We start from the raw sequence: 25,804 nt of genomic DNA, 5'->3' as shown, positions 1-25,804 counted from the left end.
CTGATTCCAGTCGGTCCCTTTGCTTCACGTTCATGTCAAGTTACAGTGTCCAACCCTGCTTCTCTATGAATAGGTGTACACAGACGCACGCACACACACACACACAGACAGACAGGTGACATGTTCACTTTTATTGCTGGAAAAACATCTATCTGTGAGTCTGGGCTCCATCCTTCTCAACGACTCTTCAGGTTTTATTTCTTCACTGACTCCATATTGACAGGAAACTGGTTCCTAATACACACAGACACACACACACACACTGGTGTTTGCACTAATCACATGGTAACTTTGCAGTAAATGATCAGGCCAGGTGAGAAAAATAGTTTATCTTCAACCAGTTGTTTTCGAACCTGGAGACTCGGCTGCCTTGGAGACACTCGGACACTTTGCCTGCCGTAAAATAAGGGGTCATTGTTAAATACGGGTCTTATCTGAGTGGTAGAGCAGGTTCGCCATGACCTTGGTAAGGATAGGGCCTTTTGAAACGAGGGTCTGTGTTTCCACTGAAGATTGAAGTCGTCTCCTCCGGAAGGTCAGACAGGTGTGCGTCTCAAACGCAAAGAGAAACTGTGCTTTGGACCACCTGAGTGAGGAGCATCTGGAGCCCATTCCATCTCTCGGAGACCAGGTGGACCCTGTGCGGAGTGGGCACGTGTGAGGAATAAACAGCCAGCTGGGAAGGAGGAAAGAACACTCTAAATGTCCTCACCCATCTCCACCAGTGAAGCAAGCTTCATCGTGATGGACCACATGTGCTTCAAAATGGACCGTGTTGAGTCACCTTGACTAGAAGTCCTTCTATGGCAGTACATGTCAGACAAGGGAACTTTTTATCAGTACAAACAGCACAACGAAGCAATTTGAACGTGAGAGTTTCACATTCAACATTCAACCAACCTCAGCCTGGTCTTCTAGTGTTGGGTTTTCATGATCTTCCAGGTTAATACTGCCCCAGGAAACCATTACTACTGGTGCAGTGTTCCACCTGCTGTAGGAAGACCAGACGGGTGACAGGGCACAGGCAACTTTTCAAATGTCTGTCTGCTTTAGTAGACGGAGGCCGACAGACTCAGGCTCTTTGGAATGAAGAACTTGTGGAGAAGCACTGCTCAGCCTTGGTAAGGGTGCAGTTTGAGGGAACTGAGTTTGAAAAGACTCAAGACGAAAGAGCTCTATTTTTAGAGTCGCTTTTCACCCCATTACAAGGAGTGTTTTGGCTGCCCGAGCACAGACCCACTGCCAAGACGGAGACAAAACAAGGGGGGAAGAGCAGCTCCAACAGCGAATGTTTCGTCCATCTTAATTTTCGCACCGCGGGGGTCCGCCAACTTACACGCATTATGTAACAAAGCATCGGAACGTGTGTTTCTGCCCCATTAGGTGAGTTATGTAACGAGAGCATTTGAGGCGGCGCCTCTTGAGCACTTGGGAGTCTTCGCGGCTCATACGATGCAACTCGGCTACAGCCAACATCTCGCTCTTTGTGGACACCGGCAGATGACACAGTCTGAATATCAGCACAGCGACGTCACTCCAGCAGTTGCCTCTTAAATCCTCTCAGGCTTTTGTGAAGGAAAATAGCGAATTTAGACATTGTTGAGAAACATTCGCCCTTCACCGCATCTTCTTTGGGCACACGGACGAGAGCGTGCGGTACGTCACTGTTCTCACACTTTTATGAGGCTCAAAGTCATTCAAACTCGGCACGTGAGACTCGTCAAGTGGCGCAGGGCTCTTCGGCTCTCAGAAATCGCACTTGCGTGGACAAGTCTCCAGAGTGACCGCAAAGGACTCCAAGTGCCTTTGGAAAGAGTGAAGCTGCGCTGTCAAAGCGCCACAGAGACGGTCGCAGCTGAATGTCGTCCCGGAGGAAACACCAGGATCGTCCACCTGGACGTGGAGCTTGAGGTGGCCACGTCCACCCACCTGCTCCAACATCTCATGTCCTGCGTTTCCCTATCCACTGGTGCCAAGCAGAGGTCACACTGCTACTGGACCTCTGCAGATGTGTCACTGTTGCAGTGGTGGGATGAGGGGAACCTTCCCATCAGCTCTTGCCACATAGTGCATGTGTTACATTTATTCATTTAGCTGACACTTTTCTCCAAAGCAGCTTACAATGTTAAGCTATTTAGAGTTTCTTACCCGTTTATACAGCTGGGTCATTTTACTGGAGTAACAGAGTAAGTATCATGTACTCTAGGGGACTGCAGCTGGAGGTGGGTTTCGAACCTGTAATCTTTAGGTCCAAAGGCAGAAGCTCTAAACACTGCTACCAGCTGCTCCGTGTGTTTTAAAATTGAGTTTCCGAAGCGTTAACGCTTTAGGGTTAAATTACTTATATCGGTGAGGGGCGAGTTGTGTGTGCCACTGCAAGCATTCGTGTTGTGGCACTTTGTCGCGGGCAGCGCTGGATCCATCGGGGCAAAAACGGCTGCGCTTCACACCAAGATTTGAGGAGTGTCGCGGGGTGCCGATCTGGTCGTGGCGCCAAGGTGCCTGGAGCACCTCCTGCACGAGAGGCAGAGTTTGTGCAAAGATAAGCAGTGACAGGTGGCTCCTTAGCAGCTGGGTTTACATGCAGCAAACGAAGAGGTGTTGAGCGTGAAGGTGCCCGGTTCACACACACGCACACACACATCAGAAAGAGCGGCGGCTCTCTGGCACGGCTACAAGGCCACGAACCGCTCCACGGTGCTGAGTCGTGATCAGCGACATCGTGAGAAACGCTGGGGATAATGCGGCGGTTAAGGAACCGGGTTTCCGACCAAAGGCTTTGCTTGAGTCTCAGGAGCAGCCGTGCCATTTGAGCCGTGAGCAGAGCCATTCGCCACAAAACACAGTGAAATGTGCAGCTGCCTGGGTGAAAGCAGCCAAACAATGTGGTAATACACCGGCTTAATGTGAAGCACATGTGTTATCTGCAGTCTAATTAGTGCTGGAGCATTAATTTCAAATCAGGGTCTAAGGGCTCTACTCTACCTGCACGGCATTGTGGGACTTGACCTCTCTGACACGCTTCAGCCGGAGTGTTGGCCTACAGTCATTTCCCCTACAATTTTCCACAGAAATGTGCACAGAGAGACAATCTGCTGAATTCACCTCACATTTTCTACACTGAGAGCCTGTGCTGAAGCTCTTAAAGTGTGTGTACTTGGGGTAAAACGGACCCTGGAAAAAGCCGCTCGGAGCCCGTGTCTGCTACCGCTGCTGGCGCTCGCTCTCTGATGCGAGGAACAAAAGGACAGGAGTCTTCGGACGAGAAACACCGAGCGTCACAAACAGAGAACCGCCTGTTTGTTTGGAGGAAATGACACATGTGGGGACTTCGCGGTGTGAGACGCAGGAGGGATGGAGACGGAGCCTCGCGTGAGACAGACCAGTGAACAGCGTCACCGGCAGCAGAACTTCTGCTTATTGAACATTTTTCTTCCTTTTCTTTCACTGTTCTTTCAGTCGTCTTGTCCGGCAGCCCCATGCTTTCTCAGCTCTGTTCCGTTGCTGCGTTGACATACAGCAGCGCCGATTCTCCCGGAGCCCAACCCGAGCCACTTGAATGTGCTCTCTGGATTTCAGCAGAATTTTAATGGCGATATCAAGTGGTGCATGGAGCTGCTGAGGATGCTGAGCTGCTGTTGAATATCGGTGATTCTCCTGGACGTTGGAGACTCCGTTGGATGTTGAAGCTCTGGATGCGGACGACTTGCCCCCTCTCGGTCAGCGATGTTGACGTTGTGACACAGGTTCAGATGCCATGAGAGCCTGACCGGCGAATCCCGATCCACCCGTGGTGCGAACTGGGTGTAGCCGCTGCTGACTCGGGCTCGTAAAGCTGCTGATGGTGCCGGTGGATTTCCCACGCGATGTTTGCTCAGTTGTCAATCCGACCTGCTTGCTCAGCAGCTACGGGCCATCCGGCTCGTCTGAGCCACCCGCCCGGGACTCAGAAAGAGAATAAAGTCATTAAAGCTGAAGCTATCAGGTGGTACCCAATGTGCACCTCTCTCTGTGAGTCAGCAGTGAGTCAGCATATGTACTCAACTCCTTTCCCGACCTCACGGTGAACCAGTGAACCCCCAAACCCAGCACATTCGTATACCTGCCTCTGTAATGTTCTGTAAAAAGAGCTCACGCCATCAACTGGCATCCCGTTCGTAGCCCTGGAGGGTTCATACTGTACGTGTCCCTTACAAGAAACATCACACACGGTAAACTATGAACAGATGATGAGCAAAGCTGTGGACGTGTGACGCTGGTTCCAGCAGTGCGCTTACTGGAGGAGAAGAGTGTTACATCAGCAGTTTACCGAGTTAAAGCCTCAAGTAATTTTTCTAAAGGCCTCAGAGGACAAGTGCTGCATGTTTTCTGTATGATGGCAGCAGGTGTGTCGTGTGTGTGTGTGTATTGACAGTCAGAGCGGGCCTCCCCCTCCCCTTGCCCTGTAGACATTACTAGTGATGCCATATACTGAGAAGCAGTATTTCCACGCGTGTGTAACTCTGATGCACCTCCATTCGCTTGTTTACATTGCTTTTTGCGTGTTGGGTCAAACCCTGGTGGCTGAGACACAAGGTAGAGGGAGATGATGTCATATGTGTCCCGGGGAGCAGTGACTTGGCAGATTTGACCACAGACCACCGGTGAATGTTGAGGAGATGGTGCGTGCCATGTTAACCTTACACAGTACCTGGTGTACAGGGTCGCGGTGACCACACCACACCACACCAGCATCTGGACCACGGTTGCCCTCCTCAGCTGAGCCAGGAACACGGTCATACGAGCCACAGCTGCTTTGTTCTGGGTCAAACGAGTTGACAGATGACTCTCCGGGTGGGATCCGTCCTGCAGGGCAGACCAGAAATACACACACACACACACACATTTTCGGAACCGCTTGTCCCATACGGGATCGCGGGGAACCGGATCCTACCCGGCAACACAGGGCGTAAGGCTGGAGAGGGAGGGGACACACCCAGGACGGGACGCCAGTCCATCGCAAGGCACCCCAAGCGGGACTCGAACCCCAGACCCACTGGAGAGTAGGACCTGGTCCAACCCACTGCGCCACCGCACCGGAAACACATCTAAAATCAAATCTAAAAACTGGCAAAACATACACATTTTTTTCTAACCTGTTTATGTAACAAAACATGAAAACAACAGGAACCTGGTAACATTTTTCTGGATTAAGAATGTTTACAGGCAGCTGTGAGCACATTGTTATTGTTTCTCAGACCGAGGAGCTGTTTTTTCACCCTGATCCGGCTCAGAGCCCCCCGGTGGATGCAGACTGCGTTGCCGCAGAAACGACACAACGCACACAGCAGTGTGTGCGTGCCAACTGATGCGCGACGTATTACATGGGACACACGCATCCGGGGATGTGCGGGTCGAGGTGGTCACAGGATCGAGACCGGCGTGTCTAAGGACCCTTCCCTGCTCACGTTTCCTCGTGTCCGGCAAACGAACACAAAGCCGCAGCTTCGTTTACTGCGGCCACTTTCTGCTAACGAGTCAGTAACGGTGCTCTTACCGTTGCCCTGGGGTGTGTTTAACAGGGGTGAATCTGGCTCACGTCCGCAGAGCGTACCCGTGAGGGTCACGTCCAGGGCGGTTCCGTGCAGTTCGCAGGCGTGCCGTTCGGAATGTACGGGTCCCCGTGGTTACAGCTCTGTTGCGAAGAGCCGCTCAGCCTGCTGTTGGATTGCGCTTCCTCCAACCCTGGGCTAAGGTGATGCAGAAAAAGACAATGTCAACATTTACAAAAATGTTTTTAAAGTATTAAAAGGAAAAAAAGCACACAGTCCCACGGCTCAGCATCCATCTGACTACTATGCTTTCACCACAGTGACTCCAGCCATCTGAGCTGCTTTACTAAACTAATAAACCTAATGGAAGAAATCAATTGCAGCTACAGCTGAGCTCATGTAACGTGTGTGTTATCCTTTTATTAGCACATTGATAGCAAAAAGAAGTGGGGTAACAGTTTTAACTGAACAGTGACTCACAATGTCTGGCTTGGCTTTGAAACAAAAAAAATCGATTCTTATTTTAAGAGTGTTTGAAGGAGTAACCAAACAGTTATAAACTGAAATAAACTGGTGAAACGTGGTCTTCCAGTTAACGTCGTCTCCCATTATCCCGCGGTCTCTTTCGCGCACGCGTTTATTTGCCCGAGCGTGTTCCCGCTGATGAGCGAGCGTTAACGAGACTCCGTCACAACATCCGCGAGGGAGACGTGGTGACGGCGGCCGAGGCTGGAGGAACAGCCCACATTCTTCACGTCCTCCTCAAGTCTGGGAAAAGGGCTCCCGTAAAAAGCAGGTAAGAAAACAGCTGCTGCTCGGGGTGAGGTGGGGTGAGGTGGAGTGCGGTGGATTCTGTTTCTAAAAGAGGAATATGAAACAGCACCACATCTAACTGGGCACTCCACATCTGGAATATGAATATTTTCACCCCTCCAGGCCGCACGGCATGTCATTCGTTTCCTGGGCAACACCCCTCAGCAGGGTATTTAAAGCAGGGTCTCTGCCTCTGGTCCCAAACAAGGCGTGGAGCTCGGGACAGCGAGCGAGAGCAGCCCGTGGGAACGTCCTCCAGCAGAAGCTCGTGGAGCCAAGGAGCAGAAAGGAGCTCAGCATGTGGCCGACGGTCAGGGTCAGCGTGTGCCTTCTGCTCTGCTTCCTTCGCACGGTGAGAAGTTCGCTCACGCCGTTCCTGTTAGCGGAACATCGCCGCCGGCTTTTCGTCGACATCTCCGTCCGTTCACTTCCGCCAGTTTTATCGCTCGTCAATAGCGTCCGTTGATGCACGCCTCGGTCTCCTTCCGCTGCGAAGAGGCCGTCACTAATTTCACGGGTTTGCGCATCATCTCTGTAACGCCCTCACTATACAAACGCACGGTGCATCATCATCACTGCACTTTACACATATAACAAGGAAGTGCAAAACGTAACGAGACACAATGACGAAAGAGAGCGTTACGGACGTTTAACGAGACGCTGTCCTGCTTCGCTTTTTTGGCCGTCCTTACCGAAACCTCGGTGAAAAAGCTCACGGGGATTATCCGACGAGCTGTTTTTGCCCACAAAGCGGTCTCCAGGTTTCACTCGGAGAGCTGTGCCCTCACCGCAGCACCGCCGTCTGCTTTCACGCGTGATAACAGATGAGAGCAGTGCAAGAAAGTGCCACCCTCATGTGACTAAATGGTGTTTCGGACACGAAGCGTCAGCTTTAAGCTTATGAAGTGATGACGCCTCAGCTGTGCTCACAGCCAGGACTTCTGATCTGGCTTTCCTTACAGTTTTACCTTGTAGTGCACCTTGTGCGACATTTATTTTTAAATTTATTTAAAATACAAAGACAACAGAAAGTAACCCCGAGTACAGCAACAGCACCTGAAGGCTCTATGTATAAATAAATGTTTCCAATTTCCAAATGTTTAATGACACCACCTGGAGGAGATGTTTGATATTGCACTCTACAATGAAAAGGGCGCGTGTGAGCGTGTGCGCGTGTGCGTGTCCCCGCAGGCGGTGGCTCAAGACTGCTCCCAGCCCTGTGACTGTCCCTCAGAAGCCCCGCTTTGCGCCGTGGGCACCAGCCTGGTCCCGGACGAGTGCGGCTGTTGCAAGGTGTGCGCCGGGCAGGCGGGCGACCGCTGCTCCCTCCTGGAGCCCTGCGACCACCACAAGCAACTGTACTGCCATTACGGCGCCGAGCCTGGCGCAAACACCGGCACCTGCATGGGTGAGTACGTGCAACGCGGCCGCAAAAAGAGCCGAACCCTGCAGGTCTGGACCGGCGACAGAAGGGGGGACGGAATCCGTGTATTAAAATCGGTTTTTGCTGTATGATTCGCTCCTCCGAACCCGTCGCTTTCCGACAATATCAGCGTAGTGTACGTGTGGCACGAGGAGAATCTCACGGTGGCCCTCCCCCACGCCGCAGCCCGCGAGGGTCAGACCTGTGACCTGGGAGGGGTCGTCTACCGCAGCGGAGAGAGCTTCCAGCCCAGCTGCCGACACCAGTGCGTCTGCATGGACGGCGAGATCGGCTGCGTGCCCACGTGCGGGGGGGTCGCGCGCCTGCCCTCCCCCGACTGCCCGTACCCGCGCCGCATCCACATCCCCGGGCGCTGCTGCGAGGAGTGGGCGTGCGAGCAGGTGCCCGAGGCCGGCCACTTCCAGTCTGCAGCGGGCACCACCTCGACAGGCAGTACGTGAACCCGCCTCCACGACCACGCGGTGCCGGAGCTTTAACCGCATCCGGAGGCCTCCGGTCTGCAGCTCCTGCACCGTTACAGTTGCAGGTCAACTGGAAAAGTGTGCAGCTCTGAAGCAATTGTAAAGTAGTAGTGGTCCAGTGGTGCACAGTTAGAATGAACTCTGACAATAGCGTCTCAAGATGTTGGAGACGTCTTTTCTCAGTACCCCCTGATTTCCCACCTTCAGCTTACAGAGAGGCCCCGGATTACGACCTGTCTCCAGAGAGTGCGCGGGACAACTGCGTCGTCCAGACCACGGCGTGGAGCGAGTGCTCCACCACCTGCGGCATGGGCATCTCCACACGCGTCACCAACGACAACGAGCGCTGCCAGCTGGAGAAGCAGAGCCGCGTGTGCATGGTGCGGCCTTGCCGAGCACTTCCGGACATAGCCATGAAGGTGCGCGCCGCCCCGTGTGTCAAAGCAGCCACGTGGACACGTGTACTAGGGACACATTCTGAGTAACTATAAATGATTACGGAGTGGCTAGAAGACTAGTATGAGCGTCGGGGGAATTCTTGATCTTCGTCCATTTTGGATTTGAGCGTTGGGAAACGATGCCCCCCACTGTGACACCACTCACAGAAGACACAAGGTGACGGGGGTTACTGGGGTGTCGTAAGAAGCAGCACTGTGGAGGTTTCTGGGAGATTGCCGGCGATGGACAGGTTATTGCTCAGACTGGGGGGCCAAATACTCTCCCATAGCGCTGGAGAAAAATGGGGGGTCAAATATTCTTCCAAATTTCTGTAGCAAAATCTCAGGTTACTCCCTAGAAGGCAGATCTTGCTTATCCAAAGCGTCTTAGTTGTATACTATAGCATACAAACTCCTCCTCTTGTAATTTTCTACAGAGCTCAGTGTTCTGGTGCAGCAGGTGAATGGATGTATGTCATCTGTGTTCTTCTCCCAGAGGTACAACAGATTTCCCCTCCCTTCCGCTCTCTCAAGCCTCCGTGTTGCCACTGGTTGATCATGCTGACTCTAAGATTCTGGTGCCTGACTCCACTAACCTTCTCAGACAACCATGAGACCGTCAGCTGATGACGCTCTCTCACGGTCCACCGAGACACCGTTGGCTGATGACATTTGCTCTCTCGATTCACAGAAAGGGAAGAAGTGCCTGCGGACCCCAAGGGCTGAGCAAGGCTTGCACTTTGAGCTGTCGGGCTGCTCCAGCGTGCGCCTCTACAAGCCCCGGTTCTGCGGGACCTGCACGGACGGACGCTGCTGCACCCCACAGAGCAGCATCACCGTAGATGTGGAGTTCAGGTGCCCCGAAGGTGACAGCTTCCACCGAAAGATGATGCTCATCAAGACGTGCACCTGCCACCGCGACTGCCCCCGCGACAACGACATCTTCCTCTCCACATCCCGCCGCTGGATGAGCGGGGACTATGACAACGATAACGACATGTGAAGCCGGAGGAAGCCGGATCTTCCATGCGACAAAGATAAAAAACACAAGATGAACTGATTATGTCTGCAAGTATTTCTGCTCACTGACAGTTTATCGCCACGGCATCAGATGAACTCCTCTCACTCCCGTCTCAAGGAGGTGCTTAATCATTCACACTATAGTAAGAAAAACACTGAGAACAGAGCAAAAACGCACTTAGCAGTCCACGAGCCTCTAAATTCTAAATAATGTACAATTAATAATAAGTGTAATGATTGGTGCTTTACCACTAGAACAGCCACCCGGAGACGCAGGGGCTGCGTGTTTGCTAAGGCAGTAGACGATATTCAAAGGACTCGCACCGGAAGCACACGTTGTCCTTCACAGTGCGACGCTTGACAAGCCCCCTCTACATGCCTCAGGGGAGCTCTTTTAATTTATGCTACAAACAACACATTTCAAATGTGGCTTCGTTGGCAAAATACTGCCTTATGTCACTTAGTGCATTTATATTCTGAATGAAAAGTTACATCTTGTGTAAATAGTGTAAATAAGCAGTGTACAGTTTTGTACCATAATTTAAGTGGTTGAGTTCTGTCACTTGGTGACGTTGTACTGTATTAATGTACTCACTGCAACGCCTCGCCATCCTTTGGGAGACACGCGACTTCACATCTATTGCACTTTTGTCCCTTCAATAAAAGGCTATATTTTTATACAAACTCTCACTTTGGATTTGTGCCTTTTTGTTCTGTGTTCTGATTATGTGGAAAGTAAATTATTCAGCATGAAAAGTTAAGATTTAACCTAATAACAAATAAGAACTCAAATTTGCAGCCAGCAAGATCCATAAAGATTACTTAATATAGCTTTGAAAAATACTGTAAATTATTAAATGTTAAAATTGTACTTTGCAAATTTATATAGACATAATTATACAAGTTTTTATAGACTTGTAGAGACCAAGAGAAGAAGTTGTGATCATGAACCTGTGATCAATAAGACCTCAGTAGGAGGTCGCGCCTTTAGTTATAGAGCACCTAAACTGTGGAATAGTCTAGCAGTTACTGTCAGAAATGCCCCGTCTCTCTCAGCCTTTAAATCCAGGCTTAAGACTTATATGTTCACTCAGGCATTCCACCTCGTAATGTAATTCAACCTGCCTTGGTTGTTTAGCACCTTAATAAAAATGCATATTAAATTTACTTAAGTAACAAATGACTAACTCTGTCCTATCTTCTCGTTGAGCACTACCTCGCTACATAAGACCTGAGGAGGCTGGCCAGCGGTGACAGACGAATCCCGTGCTGACAGAGGATGATGTCCATCTGCCGTGACGATCGAGACGTTCCATGCCGAGTCGGGGATCCAAGATGCCATTTACCAACATTATCATTATTACTTGTTACACACTGGCTTACAAATTGTTACTTTCTAGAATGCCCAGGGGGGTGGGCTACCACTGGCCCATGGACCCCCAGAGGTTTTTTTTTTTCCTCCCTCAACCTCCAGTTGGGAGTTTTTGTTCCTTTCCCCGGTGGCCAGTAGGTATACTTATGGCTCTATAAAAGTACTTTATTATAGTAGCCATTACTCGACTGTCTTTGTTTGTATCTGTTTTTCTTGCTTTATGCCTGTGTTAAAGCGTTCTGTGTCACTGCGTGAGAAGAGCGCTCTAGAAAAAATAAATTGAATTGAACTGAACTGAATGTCAATCACAAGATGCAACCTGAGGTGTCACGCAAACTGTGATATATTCGCATTACAATACTCGTGTGATAGTAAGTCTTTCATTGTAAAAATGAAGCACCGTCTGTCACGCACTCCACCTCAGCGCAATGACGGACACCTGCAGCTGATTAGGGGATGAATGCATAAAAGGAAAGCAAGGAACGCACACAAATTCAGAACCTTGTTCAGCATCGCTATTCGCTCGTGCTTCTTGTAGTAGATCTCCTGACCTCCCTGATTCCCAGTCCTGCTCCTCATCCTGCTCCTCTCCCACAACTTCCTGGTTTACCACGACTTCTCCCCCCTCTACTGGATTACGGTTCTTGGATTTGACCTTCGGATTTCGTTTGCCCATCGGTGACCATTTTGCCTGTTTCCCTGACCATGTCTCTTGGATTGCCCCATGAGTATTCTTCCTGTGCTCCTCACTTGGGTCCAACGCATCCGCCCCGGGGGAACACTGTGACACCGTTGCTGATTTTTATTCAGATGTTTGCTTTTACAATACAGCAAAAAGCTCATTTATTTTATTAAGTCATTGGAAGAAAAGCAAAAAAAAAAACTGGTGCCTAGAAAACAACCAGACAGTAAAATTATTCACACTTGTCACTCCTCCAACCGTGTGCCCAAGCACCACACCTGCACCAAATCACGAAAGCCGGGTATAAAGATATTGCCCGGACAACCTCAGCCTGCGGAATCGTGTTTGAGCAAACTGCAACTCCAAGTGATATCTCCATGGTCTCCCTTGTGCTCCTCCCTTGCCCTTGGACACGACTCCCCCGGTTCCTTGACTCCTTGCTCCCATCCTCTTGACTCCGAACGAAGGCCAGTCGACCGACCCTCGCCTGTCCCTGACTATTCTCTTACCAAGCCCTCAATAAAGAAACACCTGCATTTGAGTCCTATCCATTGGCTCCTTGTTGGACCATGACAACACCTGGGAAAACTGGTAACAAGGAAAAGTTTTTAAAATCCATCCCAACACAGACCTTACATATCTTTTGCCAGTATCAACTTACACATTTTAACACTATTGTATGCAGGATTTCTCTTAATGTGGAAACTGCAAAAAATGAATGTAGTAAAAGTTACTCCTCACCGGAGTTTGCATGATGGGTACAATTTCCTGTTTTACATTTCATTAATTCTTCTCAGCTGGGTGGGAAGATCAGTGTGTCTGACAGTTGTATAACATTGGCTGCAAGGTGTCTTAGCCTCATGTTGAGGTTATATATATATACTGTATACTATGGGGTGCGAGGTGGTGCAGCGGGTTTGGCCGGGTCCTGCTCTCTAGCTGGTCTGGGGTTGGAGTCCTGCTTGAGGTGCCTTGTGACGGACTGGCGTCCCATCCTGGGTGTGTCCCCTCCCCATCCAACCTTGCGCCCTGTGTTGTCGGGTTAGGGTCCGGTTCACCGCAACCCCACTTGGGACAAGTGGTTTCAGACTGTGTGTGTGTGTGTGTAAGTACAGGACTACTGGCTGTTAAGTAGTCTGATGGTTCAGGAAGCTCAGAGAAGCCCAGAAGTAGTTTATAATCCACAGACATCGGTGAGGCCTGTAATGGTGGAAGACCGAGAGAGCTCAGGCCTCCTGGGAGTGCAGAGGGACCTGCTGGGTCCTGGCCGTCTAATCCATTCCTCTGAGATCAAACTGGGAGGCTGTGTTTCAACTGGGCAGGACAGATGTGCTGTTTTTTGAAACAAAACTACAGGGATGTGGCAGCTCAATGATGGTAAGCTTGTTTCCCTCAAGCACAGTAAATATTCTTTCACTATTTAAATATTCTAGTGGAGACTTGGCTCTACTATAATGTTCGATAACAGATTACTGATGAAGCGCCAGTCTACACCTTCACCCTGGCCTACATACCCCAAGACATTAGTACTGCTCCCATTCTGAGGACCAACAGCGCTGTTGTCAACATTGAGTGCCACTATTTGAGGTAAGAAACAAATCTTTTGCATTTCAAACTAGGGAAAAAATGTAGCCCATTGTTTACTGCACTAACTTGGAATGGGGCTTCTTAACTGCATTAGGAAGCACAATGTGAGCAGCAGTACTTTGAAGCCAGTGTGGATCCCTTTTCAGTCAACAGTATCAGATGAACAACTCATGATGTTCTCCCTCAGGCAAATGACCGGTAGGCAATGCAAACCATATTACCACAGTTCTCAGTGGCTTTGTATTCAACACCTGTGTGTTCCCCTCTGCAGATGACTGACAACAAGAGAGACCTTCCCATATTTACACACTAGAAGAATACCACTGCTATGCCGATGATACCCAGCTCTTCCTCTCCTTTCCACCTGGTGCGTCAGACATCTCCGCACGCATTGCTGCCTGCCTGTCGGACATCTCTTCACGTATGTATGATCACCACCTCCAACTCAACCTCTCCAAAACAGAGATTCTTTACCTCCCAGCTGGCCTGTCCTCCTGTCACGACCTCTCGGTCAAACTGGACAACTCACTCATTTCACCTAGCTCCTTTGCTAAGAGTCTGGGAGTAACGATTGATGCGAGTCTGACATTCTCTCAAAATATTGAAGCCACAACCCGGTCCTGCAGATACATCCTGCATAATATTCATAGGATCCGATTCAAACGATACCACTGTCTCCTGCTCTTCGTAGCTCCGAAGTAGAAGGGTGAAGCCACAATTGGCCCCATTTTCATCAAGGAGAAGCTGAAGTTCAACCATCAATTGCAGGACTTCAGTCCCCAGCTTGCCGCAAAGACACAAGACAACAGACTAGCCACTGTAACCTAGGCCTGACCTAAATGTAAGAGCGAAATATGAAATATCTTCCCTTACAGCTTTCTCATCCAAAATGGTTCTTGTTGGAGTGTTGGTGACAGTGGGCCTGCTCCGCACAATTGTGCTTGTTGCTCTCTTGTAGACGATCAGATCGGAGAAGGTTTTACAGTGAAAATGTGTTAATGCCCAGGCGTGTGGCCTCTTGCTGCAATGGCTTCCTATGAAGTGTCAGTATTTGAAACTCATGGTTTAACCATTTCAGTCTTTGACAGCAGTTCAGATGAAGACACTGATTAAATACAAGGTCCTCTCTTCTACAAGACAAAGGCAAAGGACTAAACTCTTTTGCGCTGCAGGGGTTCCTCACCCTGCTTTGCTGGTGAACTGAATTCATCTCTGCTTCGATTAGTCTGCCTTCCTTACGAGTGACCAAAATGTGAATTATCAGACAATGCCTCATATTAATGTGGCAGCTTCTGCTTTCTGCAAAGGTTTCAAATACCACCTGCTTCAGCAGAGCAGCGCTGGTCAGTGACGCACTTCGCTTCACAACATGCTGCAGGTGTAGCTACTAGCACATGATGGTCTGTGTACTGACTCACTCACTGTACTTCAGTTTGTAGGGAATACAGGAATTGTATGCAAATCAATCATCAGTCTACACCAAGGTACACAACCTTTAACTTTGAGCTGCTGCTTTGCTTTGCTCGAATGCTTCGTTTTTAGAAGTCGCAACCTAGACTAGTAGTATAACGTCAGTCAGCTTATTTCTCTTATTTTCGACATAAAATGAGCAGCGGGTTAAGCATTGCTGGGAATTCAGCTGCAGTTTGCGTAACTGAACGTTCAAGCGCGATTATAAATGCAAAGCAAATTAATTATGTGGCGTTAACGATACACAGCAAACTTCCGGTTTGCGTCAGAGGTCAAAGGTCGCGAGTCCCGCACACTGTCTGTTTATTGCACATTTCTCAGACGGAACAGTTACTTTATATTACGTGCGTTCGTGTTAATGTACGTCTTTTTGTACCTTATAGCAATAGAGTTGATGACGGGAAAAACACGTTAAAACATTGAAGTGCGTTGAAAGAGCAAGACATCACACTCCAAAACTAACGTGTCAGTTAACAGTTTTCCATGTCACACATCTCTGACGTACTCGAGAAATGTGAAAGAAGCATTTTTCATACTTTATTTCTGGCAAAATACAGAATAAAGTGTTCTGGGATTTACTGGAGGTTTGGTTTACTTAATTTCTTGGAGAATGGCGTCAGTTGAATACTTCACTGAGCGGCTGGTAGCCTAAACACCACCAGGGCTGTGTATTCCACTTTGCTTTTAGAACACGTTTGTGGCTACGCGCAGTCCCGCAGTGCCCTAAAATGAAATAATCTGCTTTATGGAAGACTTCTTTGAAATAAACCGGACTTAACAATTGCGGGGTGTGTAGAGGAACTGGCCCTTTAAGATGTTTTGATGACGCATTTTATGTGCGTCCTACACGATGAAGCTTCTAAGCCGTGTAGTTTCGTGGTCTTGCCGACTTCTGTGAATTATGTGTTCTACAGCAAGAAACCACAACACATTTATTCTTTGATTGTATTTACAGCAAAATGTTCTGGTGTGAAATGTAAAATTTGCTATCAAGGTTCCTGAAAGTAAACCTAAATTTCACCGATAGATATTTTTCTTGTGTTTAAGAGTAACGACAATCAAAACGAGTTTTTGTGTGTATAATCTTCGGCAAATGTCACATTCACAACCAAGAATGGTGAAATGCCAAACCTAACATGACCTAACTGAAAACCGAATTGGAGCAATACGTTTAGACTTGACAACAAACTGTAACGACCAGCGGTACTGCGTTTGAGCGGGAAATGTGTATATTATAATTGGCTGGATTTGCGTGACGTAAGAGGAACATAAGTGGCTGATTTAAGGGGCTATAAGCGGCGGCAGGAGGAGAAAGGCTGACGAGAGGCGCAGGTCCTGGAGGAACCGGGGTCCTCGGACCGAGAGTATTAGTTCCCTGTGTCCTAATAAAACGTTCATAATGAACGCTGCCTGTGCCTCCTTCTTCGCCCCGTCCGAACTCAGAGCGCCGCGATATAAGAATAAGAAAGCAAGATGCACAGTAAAGTTGTTTGCGTAGTATAAAATGTACGGAACAAGGGTAAACCCTGAGGAAAAAAAAGCTAAGTAGAAAGTATACATATTTGTTTACAATATTGTTCATTCTTGTTGTAATTGCTTATGGTTGACGGGCCGCCTGTGATGACGTGTCTGCCTCCCAACAGGAAGTGCTCCGTTACCAATGGAAACGGGGATAAACAGAAGTGCCAGCGCTGGAGCGGGCTGTCTGTGTCTGTGTCTGTGTCTGTGTGTGCGCGCGCGCGCGCCCGCGCTGGTATTAGTCCGGCACTTTGACTCTTCTGTCGTTGTCCGGACGCTTCGATATTATGTCAGCGAATGTGCACGATACGCGCGCACGTTGGGGTGTGTGAGAGCCGCTCGGCCCGGGCCGCAGGGCATCTGTGTGTGTGTGTGTGTGTGTGTGTGTGTGTGGGTGGGAGCCCAGTAATGAGCACTGCTCTGACACGAGGGACTGGAGTCGTGTGTGACTGGACTCGGCTGGATGAGCTGTCCACTGTCCACCCTGGGGAAGCACAGAAGAGCCCCCCTGCCGGGATGGCAGCACGCGCCCAGGAGGAGAGATCTGCCGCCCGCTAGTGAGGGGACTCGCGCGCGCACACACACACACACTCCACTGAGCGATTACACACACATATTCCGGCTATAACTGTGGTTTAATCCAGTAGAGGATCAGATCTGAGAACACCCCCCCATAGAGCAGATTAATTTTCTAACCTGTAAATATGTTAATGTACTTTTTCCAGATGTTTTTTCCTCCGTATGGATCCTTTTTGGGTGTTGTATGAATTGCAGTGACAAGGCTCTGTGTGTGTGTCTTTAGAGCACCAGGCTGCATGGCTGAATGAGTTCCTGTCCCCACAAGCGAAGGACCCCCTCGCTGCAGATGGACGTCCCACCTCCAGGTCAAAGGCCACGCAGAAAATGAGCCCCAACAGCGGTAACGTCCGTCCCGCCAGTCAACCCGAGGGACGGGGGGGACGGGACACAGGAACGGTGCTGTCGATGCGCAGGGAGTTGCCTGAACGACAGTCACCTCGTACCTGGTTCCCAGCCTGATTACCGCAGTAAATATCTGGCTGCTGGCTGAAACGGTCCGTCATTTTTCCACCTGCGTGAGTCAGTTTCTCTGAAGGCGTCTGACGGAGGCGGTCGAGCCGACGATGCTCCGCCTGACGTGTCCTCCTCTGCTCCAGGTTCCGACCTCAGCGACTCGGCCTTCGTGTCCAGCATGATGCAGCGAGTGGGGCTGCTGGAGCGCACGGTGCACCGCCAGGCCCTGGACATCCAGCAGAAGGTGTGGGTTCCATGTGGAGGCGGAGGTGCAGTGTCCGCAGAGTGAGACGAGGTGTCCCAACGGTCCTCTCCGCAGGACTGAGCATCACGAGGGACTGATTCAACTGTTTATTGGATGAGCGCTGTTTTCAGTCTTCTCTGTGATGCTGACTCCTGTGTGTGTGCGCGTGTGTGTGCGCGTGTGTGTCTATGCGCGCCCGCAATGTGCTGCTTCTTGTCTTCAGGACAAGAAGATTGCCGTCCTGGAGGAGCAGCTGAAGCTCCTGCGTAGCCCCACAGGTACTCCCTCAAACCTGAGCCCCAGGTTATTCCAGGAAGACTGGAAAACACTGCAGTTAACATGAGCTGCACGGCTGTGTCACACTTTTCTCCAAAGATACTTACGCTGATTTACCCATTTCTTCAGCAGGGTAACTTTTACTGGAGCAATTCAGGGAAAGTACCTTGATCCTCGGTGCTACAGCAGGAGATGGGACTTCAGCCTGTTGCCTCTGAGTCTAAAGGCAACAGCTTTAACCACAGCGCCACCTGCTGCCCCAAGTGGTTCACTGGACTGTTCTTCTTCAAAGGGGTTGCGTGAGGAACCTCTCTTTTACCCTGTAGATCCAGTGAACTTTAGAAATAGCAACAATAAAGCAGCGTTTAATTTCTGCATTATTTATGATTTAGTGTAGAATGAAGAGAAGGTAGATGTGATGGAATGAAAGGAGAAGTTGCCAGAACCTTCTTGTCTGGAGGTCCATATTCGCTGCTGTAACCAGGTGTGCGATTCAGAAAGACTTTGCAGAAGCGACAGATTTTTTTTTTAAGGGGTGGGCTGAAAAACTGATGTTGCGTTTAAAAAAAAGCCACAATTAAGGGTTGAGAGTGATGAGAAGCTGCAGAAGAAGAAGCAGCTTCTCAGTGTCCTCATGGTCCAGCTGCTCTTCCAGTGGGTTCGAGACCGGGACTTGGTGCAGTCATTCCAGTTCCCGCCTCCTGCTCTCGTACCCTTCTTCAAGTTACCTTAGTTTTGGGGGGGTAGGCCGCCAACAATAGTTTGCTGAAGACTCAGTGGTCAAGGTACTTACCATGAACTGATAACTGAGTGAAAGTTACCGCGCTGTATAAAGGGGGTGTTATTGAGCTGATCGCTGTTGACCGTGCGCCGACCGCACTCCACTCCCTGCGTGCTCTAGAGGAGGCCGGCGCACCGCAGCGGGTGCAGGAGCTCGAGAGGTCGTGCCGCACACTGCAGGAGCAGGTGTGGGAGATGGAGGTGAGAAAGTGGCATCGTGGTCCACGTGACCACAGCGACCGCACTAGGGGTTGGAGATGACCCCCAGAGGAAGGTGGCGGTCTTTCTTATCGACTGCCGTTCTGCCCGGTTCCGCAGCGGTTCCTCAGCGACTACGGCATGGTATGGGTGGGCAGCGCTGGGGACAGTGGCCCCGCCTCTCCACAGGAAGAGGAAGAAGAAGTGAGCCACGGGTCAGGTAGGGATCTGCCTTAGTCCCGGGTTCCCGCTTCCATTCTGCGGTCCTTCGGTGCCTCTGTGGGGTGTGTGTGGGTCGAGCGAGTGTGTGACCGGTGCTCCTCCCCACTGCAGGGGCCTCTGTGAACACACTCTTCTGCGTGGACTTTGACCTGGTGCTGCACAGGGTTCGGGAACTGAACGCCCTGGTGGGGGAGGGGGAGTGTCACGTGGAGGTGACACAGGGCGGAGCCCGATTGGCCCGTCGCTCCCCCGTCCCCCTGGCGCTCTACAGCAATGGCATCGTCATGTTTGAGGGTCCCTTCCGGCCCTACGAGGAGCCCGGCACCCAGGTAGCGTATAGGAGCAGCTAAGGCGTGTGTGTGTGTGTGTGTGTGTGTTTGTGAGTGTGTGAGACTGCTGGCTCTCCACTCGACGACACATTTGAGGCTCATGCCATTTCAGCAATGCATCCTGGACCTGATGGATGGCTACTTCCCCTCGGAGCTACAGGGCAGGTTCCCCGATGGAGTCGCTTTCCAGGTGGGCGCACCTGTCTCACACCGTGTGGGTGTGTGTATGGGTGTGCTTAAATGACATCAGAACCTCTGGCCCAGTTGCCTCAAGTCTGACCCCAGTGTGATGAGCCCCTCCTCCCTGTTTTTTACACACGTGTGCAGGTGTTTGACAGGCGACACGAAGCGTTCCAGGAGAGGCCACGATGGGCCGCGTTTCCCGGGAAGGGGCAGGTTGTGGGCGGAGCCAAGGAGCGCTCCCCTGACGCCATTGGACCCGTCGTGGAGACCCACCCACAGCAAGGTATGCTGCACTTCCTGTGCCTGCTGGTGCGTTGGGACAGACAGCAGTGCTCCGACTGACCTGTGTGTGTGTGCGCACGTGCAGGGTGTGGCCGGCAGACAGAGCACTTCCTGAACAGGTTGCCAGAGAGGGTTGTGAAAGCAGGATTGGTGGTGGAGGTGCGGGATGCACTGCGGTCCATGCTGCAGGTGAGATGGCGCTGACCCTCAGCTCTCATCCTGCTTTGTTGCCTGTTTCCATGGCAGCCATGCACTGCTGATGGTTAGGAAGGTGGAAATGTCTTCATTGCTGCCTCCCCCTCTCTGCCAGCAGGGCTCCTCTGCTGCATCCTGGAACTCCGCGGTTACAGTCGTAGACACACCCACTCGGCAGGCCTCCGATAACAGGTACCAGCTGCCGTGGTTCACGGTTTGAGCACCGTGTGTCACTGTGGTTAAGAGGCAGTGGGTTCCAGACTTTAATTACTGTCGCGAAATGCTATGTAGCTCCCTGTGAAGGTGAGCAAAATACATAATACATATGGTGACTCCATGGTGGCTGAGTGTGAGGTTTGTACAGTAAGTTACACTGATTTACACTTTATACAGCAAGGTCATTTTTACCGTGTCAGTTCAGGGTAAGTACATAGATCGAGGGCACGATAGCAGGAGGTGGGGCTTGCGCCTCGGACCCGTGAATGCAAGCTGACAGCTTTAACCATTACGCCACCTGCTGCCAGTCCAAAGTACCAGAGACGAGTGGAAATTTTAATAATGAAAAAGTGACCAAGACTGAGCCCCCTGTAGGACAGCGCTGTCCCGTGACGTCACCACACTGCGTCTTCGCTCAGAGGATGGACAGAACATCTTTGTCCTGCAGATGCTTCCTTCTGACACCATTGGTCAGGTGCGCCGCTACCTGGACGCTCACAGGTAAGAGACACGCAGTGTTTGTCGTCTCTCTCCGGCACCTTTAAACGTACAGGTGGTGTCCCAATTGTTTCAGTTGTTTTCCAAATATGGCTGCAGCCTCGGTTATGAACGGGACCATTTCTTCATGGTTACGTCATTCCGCAAATCATAAGGGACATGAATACGAACATGAATATGAATGCGGGAGAAGAACCTGTCGTGCGTGTCCATGGCCACAGGGGGCAGCAAGGAGCCCGTAGGCCTTGCTGCTGGACGACGGCACCTTTTGTCCTCTGTACCTGAGCAGACCTTACTTCCGCACCGTCGCTCTTCTGCTTGCAGGGGGCAGCGCGACACCTCCTATGACATAATGAGCGCCTTCCCTCAGCGTCGCTATGACGACGACAACGAGACACTTGCCGCCTGCGGCCTGACGCAAAACACGACACTGCTGCTGCGAACGCGGCCCCACCAGCGGTGACCTCCGCTGCTGACCTTTCACGCCTGTCCTCGAGGACACCCTTTCACTTATTGTTTTAATAAATAATAATAATAATACTTTAATGTATTATTCTGTATTCTGTATGTATTCTTTAATGTATTTTAAAGAAATGCTTTGTACATGATGTTACTTTTAGGTCCCTAGAACAGAAAGTACTGAACTGATGGGCTTCCCTCTGCACCCTCTCACTGGATGCAGCTGTAATTACTGTCATCATAATCATCATTAATAAATAATGACTGTGACTTTTGCACAGGAAACAGGCGGGGTTTACATTATTTAATGTTTCTGTCATTTCGTACCAGTGTGTCTCCCTCCAGGTGCGGTTATGAAAAAGAAGCTGCTGCTACTGTCTGCGTGTGTGTGTGTATGAGGCCCCTGTGAGACATTCCTGAGGGAACTGTGAGGAACTTCTCACCACGGACTCATCGTTGTGTGGGGAACGTCCGCTTTAGCTGACCACACCTACAGAATTCTTCCGGAAAGTTCTGTGCTGCACTGGGGCCCTCAGCCTTGAAGGGCTGTGTCCACCGTCACTGTGCTTGAGTCCAGCCGTCTGGTTGCTGTTCATCTTCTCCTTGGCTTACGTACCGTTCGTCCATCATCAGCGTCTCTGAGAATCCAGAGGCCCGACGGCGAGTCTCAAGTGTGAAAACCTGCGTCTGTCGTCTGAGCTTCTGCTGTTTTCACTTCTCAACTCGCTGAACCTCTGCCTTTTGCTCCTTGGGAAACACGATTATTGTGTCACGCTGAAGAAGGAAATAAGTCACGTGACAGAACACTGCGTTTGTGCACTTTATTACCCTGTTTTTGACCACCTTCCTGGAAGACGAGACAGGGCTGTAACAATGTGGTACGGGGGGGCGGGCCTAAGGGGACCATTTAAAAGGGCAATATTTAAATGAGGGAGGATCAGCACTGACTGCAGGTGGCTGAACCTTCCTGACACAAAGGGAGGAGAAGCAGGAACTCGTTTTCACGGGAGGAACACAATTTGGACACGTGTGTGTGAGAGAGCGAGAGAGCGGTCTGGGCTCGGAGAGCAGCGAGTCGAAGGATAATCAGTAATTGTGACACCGATCAAGTGAACACGTTGAACAAGAGCCGTTACGACGACGGAGCAAGAAAAGTGGGAACAAAGACTGCTGCGCCCATCATGTCGATGCTACATTCGCACTATTTTTATTAAACAAAGCTCTCAAAAGTGGCCAACAACATTCTCCTGGGTTAGGGGAGGGGGGGGTCCTCAGTTGATTGGTCAGTTTGGGGGGGGGGGGGGGGGGGGGGGGCAATACTCATTGGCACTAAATTAAATACACAAATGTTATGCTCTATCCTGGTCCCAGATCAGCCTGCGAATGGCACCCGGTGTTTCACCCAAACGGTCCACAGGAACGTCAGGAGTTCGCCGACCGGGTTGCGCTGCAGGTTCGATTCTCTTCCCAGTTGTCCCAGCTGGGTGTTGGCATCCCTGCGGACAGGGACAGTAACTGGTCCGTCGCTCCATCGGGGGCTTGGGGCCCTCGGGTTCCTCTTCTTCACGTAAACAGCTGATTGTTTGACTCGTTTGGTTCTGATCCTGTCGACTCGCTCTGGGAATGAAGAGCTGGGTGAGTCGCAGGTGGGTGTGTGGTCCCGTCCCACCGGCGACACCACGCTGGCTGGTAGCAGACTCGGACAGATTAAGACATACTAGCGCAAGATTAAGACAGGTGCGGACACTGGGGTGGGCTGGAGGGGGATTCGATGTGACTCAGAAGATGGGATGTGTGTGTGCTTATCGATTGCTCTCTTGTTTTTTGGCATTTGTTCTGATGGGGGGGTGCGGGGTCCTCATGCCATCTTCAGAAACTTCAACACTTTGTCCTCTTCTACGGCTGCTGAGAAACTCTGGTAATCCTGCGAGTGAAGCAGAGGGACGAGCGTCACAAACACAGCCGGCACCAGCAGCGTGTTCTCGACTCAGTTTGACCGCACCTCCAGGGTGACGCGTCCGCTAACGGACACCCCGCAAACTGCTGCTCGGTATGACTGATGACCCGCCGATTCATTCCAAACGCAAACACCCTCCCGCCACCGATGAGCGACAGCAGCTGTATACACCATGGAGGCGAGTCGAGCGGCGGCGGCGTCCCCCCGATCCCCTCACCCCACAGTACTGGTCGTCGTTGAAGATCTGGGGCGGCACGGCGCTCGGGTTGCCCGCCTTGCTCCTCATCTCTTCCCGGACCTCGTTGCCCACGGAGATATCGATCATCTCGAACACGATGTTCTTGCTCTCCAGGATGCGCATCACCTCTGCTTGCTGAGACTTCACCTGCAGCAGGAGGGCAGTGGGTCAGATCCCGGGTGGGCGGCGACCACAATGAGGGAGAAGAGTACGCAGCCTGGCGTCTGCCACAGGGGCTCAGCGGAGGGTCGTGAGCTCAACGCCCAGATTACCCCATTACTGAAGTGTTTTTTTTTTATGTTGTGACCTGAGCTATTTTTGAAATTAGTGAAAATTGAGTGCAGTACCGCTGTGGCATGGTATTACCGTAGTATTGTCCTGGTGTAGCATTACTGTACTTCAACACAGAGTGGGAGAGATCAGAACACACAGGGTTCCGGCTCGGCCTGGTCAGCAGCTACGTACGTGTGTGTGTGTGTGTGTGTGTGTGTGTTCGTGTTCCTCTGTACACCAGGGAGAGCGTAATGCAGAAGTCAGCAGCTACCAACAGTGCAGCTCTCGTAGGGAGAGGAACCTGTGGATCCCCCCCCCCCCCCCCACTCACACACACACACACACACACACACACAGAAGTTACGTACATCCCATGCGTGTGTGTCGAGACATTAAATCGAGTCAATGATTCCTCCTGTTTGTCACACTACTCCCCACCCCCACCAGCCTCAGTCATCTCCCTGCTCCCCGTCTGGGTGCTGAGGACTGTGCTCCACCCCCGTGACGAGTTGTCCTGACGATGACTGACCCACCGCTGTACTTGACGACACGATCAATAGCTCCTCTAATGTATTATTACTCATTTCTAACGGTCTTCGCTCCTCTCACACGTTTCCCCCACTGACTGATGCTGTAGAGCCACTTACACTGATTTACCCTTCTATACAGCAGGGTCATTATCATTGTACTAGTTCGGGGTCAAGGATACTGCAGCAGGAGTGGGACTCGAACCCGGGACCGCGAGACTACAAATTAACAGGACTAAAGTACACCAGGGGCCGGCTCAAGGGACAAAGGAAGCGCCCTGCATCTCAGCGGGATGACTGACACCGGTGACTGAGTGAAGAAGCCTGTGCAGATGTGGTGTCAGTGGAGCCCCACTGGGAGCAGTTCCATTACATGTGGGGTCGATGCCCTCGAGGGGCCTCCTCATCCAGCCACAGTCAGTAAACAAGTGTGACGTCCAGACGTGCTGAGACTCAACAAACAATGATTATCATCATGTTGACAAACAGAGATTTCTGCTTTTGCTCAAGTGCGTTTACTGTGTTTTTACTACAGCGGTTCTATACACAACCGGGCGGGAGTCTCTCGGGAACAGAGTAACAGCGTAACAATCAATGTATCAGAACCTGTAGAACAGTGTAACAATGTATCAATGTTCCAGTAAAACGGCGCGAGGGAGGAGGCCGCACTCACTCGGGCTCGCGGAGCTCAGACAAACAGGAGCGCGCGCAGGACCAGATAGGGAGGGGGAACTGGGTGGTGACCTGGTGGTTAATCCGCAGTCTGATGGACGCGGGTTCGAATCCCAGGCTTCGTCGCGCTTCTTCTTCTTCGCGGGAAACACTGATCGGTCATGTCGGGCCAGTCAGCGCGTGTGTGTGTGTGTAAAAGCCCGGTATGGGATATTCGCGGGTACAGGGAGGGAGTGTGTGTGTGAGCGTGTGAGAGACGCGAGCCACATCCGCCCCGGATTGTGAGCGGTCGCTCCAACGCGGAAACGGACAAAAAACACACCGATCTCACACACACTAACCTCTAGTCCAGACACATCACTCCGATATCTCGCGAACAGTGTGTGTGTGTGTGTGTGTCGCCGATCTGGGTGTGTCTCCGCTGTCAGTCTGTTCGACACACTGTCAGAATCTCTCTCTCTCTCTGTCAGGAACTACAGCGAAACCTCGAGAAACCGGATAAACGAGGTAAACGGGAGCGCGGATGCGGCGCGAGACCCGTACCTCCCGCGAGGCAGTCACCGTGGTGTAGTAGAGCTTCACACCCATGATGGAGAATCCCTTTGTCACAGGAAACACGGTAAAAGCAGAGTAAAGAGAGCGCAGAGCAAGGGGAGGGGCGGTAATGGTACAGTCCGGGTACACCGAACACGGGGGGAGGGGTGATGGTACAGTCCGTTTAAAGACACACACACACACACACACACACACACACACACACACACACACGCTGCACTAAGATGAAAAACAGCTTCTTCTCCAGAGCTGAACATTGCCTCACCTTTACCACACATAATACATACAACTATTGTCTGTCCTGCTCTTTTACTCACCTAATGTGTTCTTTAA

The 25,804-nt window shown here is 51.0% G+C and overlaps 3 protein-coding genes across 5 annotated transcripts; 2 read left to right on the top strand and 1 right to left on the bottom strand.

Annotated features, from left to right (window-relative positions):
• The first annotated feature begins 6,287 nt into the window (after positions 1–6,287).
• On the top strand, positions 6,288–10,332 carry ccn2b (cellular communication network factor 2b). The gene is made up of 6 exons (XM_029259877.1): positions 6,288–6,327; positions 6,553–6,696; positions 7,536–7,752; positions 7,954–8,220; positions 8,457–8,668; positions 9,378–10,332. The coding sequence occupies exons 2-6, from the start codon at positions 6,643–6,645 to the stop codon at positions 9,687–9,689; spliced, it is 1,062 nt and encodes a 353-aa protein (XP_029115710.1). The 5' UTR covers positions 6,288–6,327; positions 6,553–6,642; the 3' UTR covers positions 9,690–10,332.
• A 5,492-nt stretch (positions 10,333–15,824) lies between these two features.
• On the top strand, positions 15,825–21,552 carry ubxn11 (UBX domain protein 11). Of its 3 annotated transcripts, none has more exons than XM_018734557.2 (13): positions 15,825–16,892; positions 17,138–17,254; positions 17,511–17,611; positions 17,835–17,889; positions 18,789–18,868; positions 18,986–19,085; positions 19,199–19,416; positions 19,529–19,606; positions 19,744–19,882; positions 19,967–20,070; positions 20,195–20,268; positions 20,668–20,793; positions 21,115–21,552. In XM_018734557.2, the coding sequence occupies exons 1-13, from the start codon at positions 16,799–16,801 to the stop codon at positions 21,251–21,253; spliced, it is 1,425 nt and encodes a 474-aa protein (XP_018590073.1). In that variant the 5' UTR covers positions 15,825–16,798; the 3' UTR covers positions 21,254–21,552. The 3 variants fall into 3 exon arrangements, with proteins under 3 accessions (XP_018590073.1, XP_018590072.1, XP_018590074.1); XM_018734556.2 differs by having other exon boundaries at positions 20,192–20,268; XM_018734558.1 differs by lacking the exons at positions 15,825–16,892; positions 17,138–17,254 and adding an exon at positions 17,285–17,429 and having other exon boundaries at positions 20,192–20,268.
• A 1,293-nt stretch (positions 21,553–22,845) lies between these two features.
• sh3bgrl3 (SH3 domain binding glutamate-rich protein like 3) lies at positions 22,846–25,564 on the bottom strand. Its single transcript, XM_018734559.1, has 3 exons — positions 25,460–25,564; positions 23,424–23,591; positions 22,846–23,173 (listed from the first exon to the last, which is right to left on the bottom strand). Exons 1-3 carry the CDS (start codon positions 25,502–25,504, stop codon positions 23,108–23,110), a joined length of 279 nt encoding a protein of 92 aa, XP_018590075.1. The 5' UTR covers positions 25,505–25,564; the 3' UTR covers positions 22,846–23,107.
• Between the last annotated feature and the right edge of the window lie 240 nt (positions 25,565–25,804).

This window comes from Scleropages formosus, chromosome 18 (genome assembly GCF_900964775.1).
Source record: "Scleropages formosus chromosome 18, fSclFor1.1, whole genome shotgun sequence".
NCBI lineage: Eukaryota > Metazoa > Chordata > Actinopteri > Osteoglossiformes > Osteoglossidae > Scleropages > Scleropages formosus.
The sequence above is the reverse complement of the archived record's forward strand: the minus strand, read 5'-3'. Positions and strand labels throughout refer to the sequence as shown.